The sequence below is a fragment of the Alligator mississippiensis genome, chromosome 3 (assembly GCF_030867095.1).
Source record: "Alligator mississippiensis isolate rAllMis1 chromosome 3, rAllMis1, whole genome shotgun sequence".
In the NCBI taxonomy this organism is placed as follows: domain Eukaryota; kingdom Metazoa; phylum Chordata; order Crocodylia; family Alligatoridae; genus Alligator; species Alligator mississippiensis.
Window position 1 is genome coordinate 286,671,516 of NC_081826.1, and position 12,630 is coordinate 286,684,145.

At 40.5% G+C, this 12,630-nt stretch overlaps 1 protein-coding gene across 2 annotated transcripts in view; it reads right to left on the reverse strand.

Annotated features, from left to right (window-relative positions):
* The window catches only part of DCC (DCC netrin 1 receptor), a 1,021,998-nt gene that overhangs the window by 427,782 nt on the left and 581,586 nt on the right, over positions 1 to 12,630 (reverse strand). For both annotated transcript variants that reach the window (XM_019495847.2, XM_059725279.1), the window contains exons 6-7: positions 3,343 to 3,497; positions 611 to 731 (exon numbers count right to left, since the gene is read on the reverse strand). In XM_019495847.2, coding sequence (XP_019351392.1) covers positions 611 to 731; positions 3,343 to 3,497 — 276 coding nt within the window. The remainder of the gene's footprint in view (positions 1 to 610; positions 732 to 3,342; positions 3,498 to 12,630) is intronic.

Below are 12,630 nucleotides of genomic sequence, written 5' to 3' on the forward strand. Positions count from 1 at the left end.
GCTTGTAATACAAGCAAATCTCTTCATTTTAGTGTGACAGAACTATATCCACCCCCACCTTCTTCCCATAAAAGAAATATGAACCTTTTACATATGCCACTTTGCTATGTTGCTTATTCCAGTGAAAAACTTTGCCCCTTATTCCCTTAAAACAAATATTCTAAGACTGTTTAATGTGGAGCCATGTGTATTTTCTGTCCATTCTTTATGGGCTGTTTCCTTCCAAACCTTTTCTCCTCCCCCTGGCCTATATAATCCCCAGCCTCATCTCGTATATCAGCAAGATGAACCCAGTGGGTGAAAGGCAAGACACATCTTTGATTTTTCAGGCAGGGAACGTGACCTCTGGTGTCATGTCTTGGATGCACCTAGCATCTGTAATTGTCCCAGCAAACAAGAGGCTCAAGGTTACACCGAGACAGACCTAAGCCTCCCTTCATGCAGACAGGGACCCTGCTGTTCCAAGATAAGCCATCCGGCAAACTAAATATTTTTTAATAGGACTGTAAGTGTGAAAGCAGAGGGAGCAAAAATCAGAGGTGCCCAACTGGGATTTTGATGCTAATAGTATTAATTACAGATATGATTCTGTGTGTCCTTTGCATCTTACCAGGCTCGGGGATGATTAGCTGCGCGCTGGTCTGTGCATTGCCAGCATCATTTTCAGCTACACACTGGTAAAAACCTTCATCTGACTTTACTAAGCCCAGAATCCGCAAGTTGCTGCCACCCTAGAGAGAGAAAGAGGAAAGGGGAGGTAGAGGGAATTAATTAGACAAAGCCACTGCATGGAGTGTACCTGACTAAGGAACTTCATCTGCGTCCTGGTTATGAAACAGCAGTGCCAACATAGGACCCCTCGGCCACCACTCAGGCAAGCTGGGCCTCCCAAGGTTTGGACTAAAATGCACATACATTAGAAATCTGCTGACTCCTTTTGTTCTCTTTGCACCACTTTGTTAGCAGGGGTTTGTGCACTCAGGGTAAAATACACTCTGGTGTAGAAGGCCAGCCCAAGACCCTCTGCAACACATTAGCCACATACATAAAGGCTTTGGTAGGCAGTACATTGGCCTTTGTGTGGGGAAGGATGCAAAAGAGCCTCCAACTTTTTTTAATAGCATTCTGAAGGTCAGGCCCTCTGATAGGGCAAGAGACCTGGAGATCGACAGCACTGGAAGGACCAGTTATCATGTGCAGCTGTTGGAAAGGATTTCAGTTCATAGCTGCTGCAGGCACAGGCTGAATTACACGATGGGGTGAATATTGGCTTTTTAAGAGATAATTCTCTAGGTAGAAGATTTTGTGAGAGCTAGGCCTTGGCCAAAACATTTCTTGAGTTTATGAAAGGATAATCCCCTCTCCCCATTTTACCTAAAATGGGACTTGGCATTTCTCAAGATTTTCTCATTACTCTCTTAATGCTGTCTGATTTCTGAACCGTAAAACAAAGACATGTGCAAAGTAACATGAGTGCATGATGCCATACAAAGGAGTATGTCTTCGTCATCAGAAAAAGATGTCCTGAAGTAACTTTTATTAATTAGAAGATGCTTAACCAGCTTGTGAGTAGCTTATCTTATTTACTGGAAAGTGCATCAATTAAAAAAAATGAGCACCCCAAAAAGATCTGATCTTTAGTTTAAGAGGTGAGCATGTCTCATGAGCAGTTGTTTAAAGAAAAAAAAGAGTATGTGTCCATGGCCTCACTCTACATATTCTCACAGCCACTTGATACCAAGTAGAAACATATTCAAGGTGAGACTTCGAGAAGTGTTCAGAAGTCTCATCTCTGTCTCCATAGAAGTCAGTGATTAAACTCCCGCTGACTGCCATGACAGCAGAATTAAGCCAATGCTTTTGAAAATCTTCCCAATCATGCTTCAGCTATAAGTTTATAGGTATGTCATTTTGGTTCACATGTTCAGTAATTTGTCCTGGTGAGAAAGTTGTGCAGATGTCAAATGGCCATTTCTACTGTTAATGTCATATAGAAATAACATGATTACTATGGAGAAATTTACTCCAGATTTTACTACACTGAGTAAACTGACTATAATAAAGGGGTAGATAACTAACCATCTATACAAAACCAGCTGTCCACTAGGGGCAGGGGATCTGAACAAGATGTCATTTTGGGTTGAAATGGACTAAGGGTGCAGACATATCACTAGTACACTGCAAAACTTATACCACCGTTTAGTTACTTCTTTCTTTCCCAGACATAATTCGATCTCAGAGTGGCAACTGTCTATCAGTGAAAATCAATCAGTTTCTTTGAAAGTAAAACATTGGGAGTTATATCAGAGGGTTCACATTTGCAACATATTTATTGTGGATTAATTGCACTTTATTCCAGGGCAAAAGTGGAGTCACTCCACTCTGAAAGTGAAAATGCAGGCCTTTTGCAGCAGGCCTGTTCAACTGGCATCCCCCCCACAGATAGTTTTTAGATCAGTATGCTGAATGGACCTGCGGCAAAAGGCTTGCATTTTCACTTTTAAGTCCTTTGATTACAAATGACATTCCACAGGGAACAAAATGTTGAGAAACCAAAAGGACTGGCACACTTCTGCAAATTCCCAATAGAAACATGAATTCTGAGCTCGCATGTAAGATCTTCACCCTTCTCATTCAGTCTACCTAAAAATAATCCACGTTGCAGTGCATCTTGGAAGGAGGAGCTTCCATTTTTTAAATCCCTGCTTCTCCTTTGTCCTTATTTATTCTGATTGTTACACTGCGGCATACCTCCTCTTTCTGTAATTTGAAAGAGCATCTTTTTTATGCAGATAATCAAAGTACCAGTAACTTGTAATCTAATCTTTGTTCCCCTAACTTGAAAATTGTCATCTTCCTATTAATATTTCTTTCCATTTGTTCCCTTACTATCTATCTTGTATCTCAGGGTGTAATTTCTTTGGAATAGGGACCTATAACATCTTGTCCATAAACCACCTTAACATGTCCGTTGCTTGTGATTATTATTTTTAATTCTAATTAATAATTAGAAGTATGATGCAAAATTTATGGTTAGTGCTATCTCCATAAAAAAGATTAAACAAAAATCTAAACCACCACTAAGTGTAGAAGTAAGGACTGCATCCAAATCCCACTGAAGTTAGCATGATAACTTCAAAGGTCTTTGGATGATGCAATTTTTCTTCTTTCCATCAGGCAGCAGGAGAGAGCTGATCTGGTTTGCTTAGATGTTTCTTGTTTGTATAAAATTACTAATGCCCATAATGTCCATTATGAAAAGAATAAATAAAGGAACAATAGAAACATGCTGAACAATCAGTCGAGCAGTGCACTGGTAATGACAAAAGGTCGGATAATTACCACAATCTGAAAATAATCACTAGGAATCACCACTTCTCCATTCTTGATCCAATCCACTGTAGGGACGGGCTTACCAGAGACAGCACATTCAAACTCAATATCCATACTCTCATACGCATAGAGATTTGAAGGACGAATTAAAAACCATGGAGGAACTGCAAGGAAAAAAAAGAAAATTAGAACAAGTTATGATTGGGAGTGAGTGTACACCCAGTAAGTTGATAATGTTATTAAAGCTATAAAATGTTGGACAGAAATAGAAAACATATCTGTAATTCAAATGATCCCCCTCAACCCTAAGCTCATTAAAGAGCAAATACTAAGGAAAGCATTTATTATAGTGAATACTGTTATAAAGTCTCTGTTAACAATTATATGTTTCTTTTGCCAAGAGGAAAGATCAACAATTTAATTTGGGGGAAAAAAAGAACAGGTACAATTTATGCAAAAAAAAAACCATATATACAAAAAAAATGTGATGAAAAGTTCTCTGAATTAAATGAATGAGGGGTCATTCACTAAAGTTACCTGAAATTGTATATGTAGGAATGCAGGTTGAGACAAACACACTGGCTAAAGTGTATATTGATACAGAACAAAGTGTGTTTTGACCCAAGACATTTTCATATAAACAAGTAGGACTAATGATTGAATTTAAAGAACATGAGGAGTTAATCAATAAGAGTGAAATTTGTCCATGATAATAGGAAGAAGAAACACGTTGGGTTATCTTTGCTGAGGACAAATTCTTATTAAGCTAGTAATTATCTGTTGCCTTGTATTACTATAATGTATTCGTACTTTTGCTGTATGCTATATGATATGCTAATTTCATTTAATTTCATCATTACCATAATACTAGTATGATGGAAATTTGCAATTTGAGGAAAACTGCTAATAACATCAAATTTCTAATGAGCCCCCACCCACCACAGAAAAAAAAATCAGGTACAATTCATCAGCTTTTGCAAGGGAACTATGTTCACTATTTTGAATATTCATAGCTGCTAGGAAGCCAGATTAGATTAATTTTTAAGTAGCACCCATGACTTTTCATTTGACACAGAAAATGGAGTTGTAGTTCTCAAGTAACCATTTTGAATATTTGACTTACAATAGCTTCATAGGCACTGTGTCCACAAAAATTACGTTAAAAGAAGTTAAAGGTTGAAGAGACAAACATTAAGAAATTAGAAAATGCCTAAATTAAGGTTGTCCTTGCATGCTAAATTCAGAGCCCTTATTTCAATGCATTATAATATATTAGTATCTTAATTGCATAAACAAATAGTTTATGGCAGGAGGCACCAGTCGCTCATGGATTGTGAAATCTCCATCCTTGGAGGTTTTTAAGACCTGAGAAATCAAAGGCTTGGCTGAGATGATCTAGTTAGGGATGGTCCTGCTTTGAATGGGGGTTGGACTAGATGACCTTCTGTGGTCCCTTCCAACCCTAATTTTCTATGATCCAGTACTGTGTTTTATCCTTGCTGTTCAGCATGTTGTCCCACGCCTTGCTTCCTTCACATTATTCAAACCCATCTCTGAAGAAGGAAATATTCATTTCCTCATGGGCTTTCCTGTGGTTCTAAATACTACAGTATCTGTGAGCTCCTCAGCCACTATTTTACCTAGGAGGTAAGGGGTGATATTATCCTCATTTTACAGATGAAGAATTGAAACACCAAGATACATGAATAAAATAAAGGGGGAAAGTGCCCATTAATTTTAGGTGCCCAATCTGATATACTTGGGTTCTGACTTTTCCTGGCTCCTAGCTTTATATAGACCGTAACATGTTCAACATGCAGATCCCAATGGTTTTTTGCTGTAATGTAAGTACCTACCACTAATACCAATCAAACCGCAGGCTCTCTAGCTGGGAATACAGCAAGACAACCACATGATTAAAAGCAATCTTTAGAACATATTAAGTGATGCATCCGATATCATGCTGGAATTCTGGGGCAAATTCAGTGATAAAAATCCATGTCTCCAAGACGGCATTAGATTTCTTTTTCAACGAGCCCATCTTATCTCCATCTACAATCCCTAGCCTCAGTTCCTAAATACTTCCCAACTTTGGTAACAAAAGAAGTCAGTGTCTGACACAAAATATGCTCCTTAATTACACAACCTTGATTAATTCCCTTCAACTTATGCACTGAATCAGGCAGAACCTACAGGGAAAATATGAGCATTTAATTAAAATGTAGCATCCGAGTGTATATGAATAAGTGGGTAGACTTGATTGTGCTAGTATTTGTAACCTTTGTGTACTTGACTTAGCAACATTAACTTTCTATGGCTGCAGTAATTATTATTATTATTGTAAACCAAGAAAACGCCTGAAATTCCACTCTATGTAACAATGTTGCCTCCCATATGGTTTCTCTCAGGGATCAACAGTACAAATTACTGCCACATGATTTAGGAGAATAACTGATAGCAATAGTAAGTTGTCCCATCCACAAGGGAAAGGTACTGGAGCAATATAAAGCAACATTTGCCAGTAGGTTTCTCACCTATTTGCTGAAGTTAAAGAAAAGTTGAGATTCAAAAATTCTGAGCTCTATTCTAGGGTCTGAAGAGAGTTTTACTCCAGGTTATAGATCTTGCTGTCCTTGGCCCCTCCAGCCTGTCCTTGCCTATTGCCTGTTCCCAGCCTCCTCCCTCAGAACCATCCCTCATCTTCAAAATACTTAAAAGCAAACAGGCAAATCAGAAACAAACCCCGCAATCAATGCTCCAGAACTAGGGCAATGAAGGCTTATAATTCCTAGAAATTAAGACCAGACTGGACCTTAAAATCATCTGGTCTGACTTCATGTATATCACACACAGACTTTACATTTCACCCACAACAAATATTCTATATCAAGTCCAAAGAATTGATTAGATTAAAAAAAAAAAGCTGGAGGGAAGGCAAACTTATTTAGTTGGGATTCATATTTTTCTCAAGAACTAGTCCAATGGTGAGGAATGACCTAAGGCAGCATCTAAAAGCTACCACAAAACCTCCTCACTTTATATTCCAAGTACACAGGATAATTTTTTAATTCACCTTCATTAATAAAAACAAGCAGCAAGAAACTCAACATATATATACACATATATGTATACTGCTTGTAAGAACATATTATACTATTCATATATGTATGAACCCACTCCAGATGAAAGGAGAAAGAAGAATTGAATGAGCAAACAGTGACATTTAATTCACGACCAAAAGGAAATCAGATTGCCATAGTGGTAACAAAATAGAACAGAATAGATAATAGGTTCTTCACTCCAGCCTCTTTGTCTCTGCTCCACCTTCTTCTTCTCCTGTTTCTCCCTCTCACTCAATTTTTTAAAGAGAACCCATATGCAAGAATCAAAACAGGAGAATGGAAATAATCCGATTACATGGAGCATAAGCAAGCCTGGAAGTCTCTTATACGCTGGATTGCTAAACACAGAATGGGAGTATTATGCTTTGGAATATATTCATCAAAGTCAAATTTTAAAAAAATAGTTAGTACCATTGCAACAGGGATCCAGAGGTTCCTGTTGTTCTGAGGGGAAAGTGCAGCAGGCCAACCTTGCCATGTAGGCAGCAGTTGGGCAGGAACTAGAAGCTCCAACAAAGGTTGGAGGCCTAAGGGTACCAAGTGTTGCGGTGGGATCAGGGTCCCCTCCAAAATGACCAAGTACCACCTGCAAGGCAGGAGGGCACAAATACACTTCATGAGGCAGCTGCTGAGTCCTGAGGCACTAACAGGGCCAGGAGGACCACAGTTTAGTGCCCTATGGGGCAAGACAAACTGGCTGATTGAAGACTTGAGGCTCACTTTGGGACCCTGGGGCAGCCTCACTATACTCCATAAGAAACATCAAAGCATGGCAACTGAGGTTAAAAGGGAGGGTGCCCTAAGGAGCCAGAGTGGGGCAGGGGCCATATGGCTACCAGAGAGTATTGAGGCCACCCCTGGGTCTTGATCCTGCACAACCATCCACCAGCTTTAATTCTATGTAAGCTCATTATGCCCAGTTTTTTATCACATTTACCAAGAACATGGGTGTGATGTAACCATTTCAGACAAGGTGCTCACTGTATTTACTCAAATCTAAGACTACCCTGAATTCAAGATGACCCCCCAGTAATTCGATTCCACATAAGGAAAAAAATTGGTATTATTTTAATAAGCAGACATACTGACAAAAACTATAGCAATACCAGTACATCATAAATTCAACATTAGCTTCGATTCAATTCAGACATCATCTCAACTCAATCTGTATTAAGTTCTATTCAGATCATGGTTGGTGCTACTCCTTTTTTAGTCCTGACAATTTAGGACTGGGCACTTTCACATGCATCCTCCGGTATTAAATGTCTTGTGAATGATCACTATTATTCCTCTTTTCTTTAGCAGTGCCCCAGGTCTCTGTTTCCACACAGCATCAAACCAGTCATTCATCAGCTCATTTGACATCCATCCTTGTTTCTGGCGTCTAACCACTATTCCTGGTGGCAATTTTTATTTTGGCAGGGTTTTGCATTTCAAAATCACATAAGGTAGCAATTTTCTCCCATCTGCCAATACTGCCAACATCACTGTAATTTGTGACTTTTCATTTCCTGTATTTCTTATAAATATGGATTTTGCACCTTTTTTTCCATGGATGGTGACATTGCTTTGCATGCCAAAATAGATTGGAGTCTCATCAGTATTACTTAACTGGCCCAGAAAGTGGGCATGAGTTTTGCATAGCCCAATAATGTACCGCTGGAATTCAATATGTTTTTCACTGCAGCCTGATGGTTACTTTTGTGTAAGTGATCTTCTTCATCTCAGGGCTAAGCCACTACGTCACATCTTTCGGATAAATCACGCACTACTTGCTTTGAACTTTTAAGGGGAATGTTCAACTGCTTCACTATATCTAATGCTTTGAATTGAAGCACTTGGAGGGTGATTGGCATTCCCTCCTTTCTCTTTTCTTGAATGTACTTGAGAACTTGTTGATCAAACTCAGGAAAACACCCTTGTTTTGGACTCCTATTTTTTTCTGTGTGGACTCAGCATTCTTGCGTTTTCCTTTTAATTGTCTCTATTCATGCACATTTGTTTCAGTAATATTATACTTTCTTCCCACCTCAAAAAACATTTTTTTCAGCATAATTTATAACCTTCATTTTAAATTTTGTATCATATCTATGACTCATTCCTATAGGTATCTTCACATGTGTACAGCTACTTTCTCTTTTTTCTACATGGTCTGTTATTTGGGTTTCTCTGCCACCGCTCAGCCCACAGAATTTACCATAAGTTTCTATGGTTTTAAATTTTGGCCAGTCGATAGTTATCATGCCCTGTAATCTGCTGCTTTCCCTACTACTCTGCCAGGTGCTCCCCTGACACCTGCTCTTCTGCTGTGTGCCTTGCTGTGCTTCTGTCAGGTACCTTGTCATGTGCTGGTTCCTTCGCTGCTACTGAGTGCTAGATCATGCTGGGTCCTTCACCCCCACTTCTGGGTCCCTTGTCAGCATGCATGTTTTGGGTCCTTTGTCATTGCTGCCAGGTCCCTCACCATGGCATGCTGGCTTCCTTGCCTCATGACAGGTCCTGTCCCACCACTGCTGGATTTTCTGCTGTCACTGCTAGGAGCTTCACTGCATGCTGGATTCCTCTCAACCTCCACCTGGAGCTTTGCCATGCATTGAGTCCCTCACCGCATGCTGGGTCCCCTGTCACTGCAGTCAGGTCCCTCCCTGCTGGACCCTGAGGATCCCTCTTTCCTGAGTGCTGGCCAGTCCTTGCAGGGGTCCCTCCCTGCTGTGTGCTGGCTGGGGTTCCTCCTCCTTGTGTACTGGCTGGCCCCTGCAGGGCCCCCCCCAAGATGCATGCCTTCCCAGTGTCTCCCCACAGCATGCTGGGTACCTGGCAGGCAGGTGATCACTTAGGTCACTCCAGCTGCTGCCTGGCTGGCAGGTGCTTAGGCACCTTGGCATGCACTGGCCAAGCTCCTTGCATGCAGCTTGAAATGACCTGGTAGGTAGCAGCCAGGCACCCACCCCACAGCATGTGGGATTTCTGGCCAACATGTGCCAAGTTCCTCTGAACTGCTGCTCAATCAGCAGGTGATGGAGCAACCCAGCACACAGACAGGGAATGGCCCAGGCTGCCAGCACCCGCCACCCTGACAGTAGATCAGAGCAACTCAGCACGTCCTGGCCAGAAACCTGCATGCTGTGGGCACAGTGCCAGGCTGGTGTCTGCCAGGTCATTTTGAGCTGCATGTGGGGTCTCCAGCCAGAGGTGCTGAAGCAACTCAGTGCACGCTGGCAGGCAGCAGCTTGAAGTGACCCTGCACTGGCCAGCCAGGATCCCTGCACACCGAGGGGAGCTAAGGCACTCTCTGCTGGCTGGCCATGTGCATTTTCTGGTTTCAGGTAAGTTGTAGGAGATCATAACATGAGGCTTGATTTTCCCCATGTCTTCTCAATCAAGTAAATACGGTATTTTAAACTTCCATCAATCTCTTAGTCATAGTGATAAATTAAACTAAACTGAGTATAGATTCAGGACCAAAAATAGATTCACCTTGTATCCAATTTCTAATCTCAGCTCCTGAGCATCTCAACTTACTTCCTGTGAGTAGTAGTCATATTTGCTTGCTAAAAGGAAGTGAGTGAACACTTCCCCATTCACATGAGGACCCCTGAATCAGTGTTTTGAATTAAACTGGAGCCAGACTTCTACCTCACCCAGATTTCTAGTGGACGAACACCAGGAAGGAAAGCCCAGGGCTTACTCGAAGGAATAATCTTTTTCAGAGGTATTAATCTCTGCATGAGCTGACAGAACTGTGCAATTGAGCCAAGAATGGCTGTTTTTGGTGTCAGCTCCACTTGTGATTGGAAACCAACACTCAATTCTGGATGAAGCATCAATGAAGATCTGGTTCCTTTTCTCTTCCAGCTTTTGTGCTTTACCATGTAATAAGATTTCCATTCTTTTCACTTTCTCCACCATTTTAAAGTGACCTACTGGGATTCATTCCATCATGTTTCACATTTATAGAGGAGGTCCAATGGACATCTGACAATTGTTATTTGTTTCCATGAACCAGGAATATTCATTACCACCTAAGAAATTAGTAAACTAGCAAGGATGTGTTTTCTGCTGGGTAGATAAATTGACTGGACAACAATAGTTTATCAACAGCTCTTCCACTGACTCATTTGTTTTTGCCTTGGGCAAGTCACCAATTGTTCTTGTGTTTACCTGTCACTGTTGTGGAGAAAAATTTATTTCTACTAAAAAGGAACAGTTAGAGGTTTAATTAATGCATTTTAGATTTTGAGATGAAAGCAGTTCTAAGTGCATTTCTACAAGATCTGTTGCTATTTACTTACCCTTATTCCTATTACTAAAAGTCCCATTTTAGAAATACCTATGCATTGGTTTTCATTTTTAGGGTGAGCAGACTATGTTGTGTGTATGGTGAGAGTAAACCTGCCCATTTTAAATAAACATTGTATAAACTTTGGTTCTGTGAATGATTAGGTGAATGAAAAATAAAGGATGGATAGTCATGGGTAGCTGACAATTTCTCCCATTTTCATACCATAACAGATATCTAATGAGCACATTTTTTCACCAAGTCCCAGAACCATGCTTGAAGTTTTAAAAAGGAGAGTGGGTTATAAAAGGAGTGTTAATACTGCTTTGAATTTTATTTTTGCTGCTGTCACTGTGCTGTGGGAGAATGTGGTAGGGTTGTTTCAAACAAAGCATCAGCAGTACAAAGGTGATATATCAGGCGCATGGGGGGCATAGGCCTCACTGGAGCATTCATAAAACCACTGATCAATGCATGTGCAGCTTAAAAAAAAGGCTCTGTTAGAAACTTTAACCAAAACAGGTATTGCCACATACTGCTTACCTAGGCAGAGGCTAGAATCTACTGAAAGAGTCTGATTAAGAGAGCTCCTTACATGGTCAATGGATAAGAGTGATGGTTAAGACTGGGCAGGACACAGAAAATATGAATGGGATTTACAGGGATTAAGATGGCCTGATAAACATGTTGTCCTAGGAAGAAAGATGTATGTGGAAAGGCTGAAAGAACTAGGGAGCTGGACTAGATGATCTTGTGAGCTCCCTTCCAGTCCTACCCAGGGGAGATATTGCATTATCTAATGAGAACTAGGTACGAAGTTGCACGGAGATGTTTTAGAATTTGGCGAGCACTAGGATGTGGATGTTGTAAACTAGAAGCTGGTCTGACCAGAGATTCTGGAAACTCCTGGTACTTTGTACTAATTCTAGGGGAAACATCTGCAAATGATGCCTGTGCCTTACCACAAGTATCCAGGCTTGCAGCTCATCATACACTGCCCATGTGAGTTAGTGATTAGGTGCTCCATTGGTACCTAACCTGGCCAAGTTTTTTCTTATAAGAACCAAGCCTGTGGTCATTCTTTCCACAACAACAAGGTCTTCAGGGGGCACACGGTATTATGTTGCCTAATCGAATTCACATATGTAGCAGCACAAAAGAACTTAGTTTATTATTTAAATAGGGAATTTGACAAAAGATACCAAAATACACTGTTTTGATCTGAAAACCTCTGTCATGCTCATTAAATCTATGCCAGAATTTCAAGAAACCCTGTCTGGAGACTGCACAGCACAGGGAGGGTTTACTTGATCTGGCAGTTAGGAAAAAGGAGTGAACTGAAGTCTGTCTAAGTCCAGTGGCCCTTTAAAAAAGGGGGGGAGGGGGTGTCATCTGCCATTCATTAGGACTGAGTCCTGTATTTTCTCAACCAGAAAAAATGAAGCTCTGAACACTACCACTGCATATTCCTAATGTGTTTGGAGGGAGTGGAGTTATTTGAATACTTAGTGTAAATTGGTAACTTAACATAGAATCATCATAGCTGCTGAAATAGCCAATTCTACAATGAGTCATCTTCACCATCATGATATGTTTGCTAGAAATGCATTCCACTTGGCACGAGGCACAGGATCTTAAATATAAAATGCTCTTTCTTTAGAAACATTAGAAATACTAGGTTTATATACTTCATAAACATCCGAATATGGCAGGATGACAATCAAAAGAGGACAAGTTCACAGTTTGTAGTTACAAGTTTATATTAGCTACATTTAAAATAATACTTCCTCAATTCAGTGGTATTGGATCTGGTTCCCTTATTTTTGTGATTTAACTGTGCTGCACAGGCGCCTGGACTCTAAGTTGTCCGTGGTAACAATTCCAATTCAGTATATT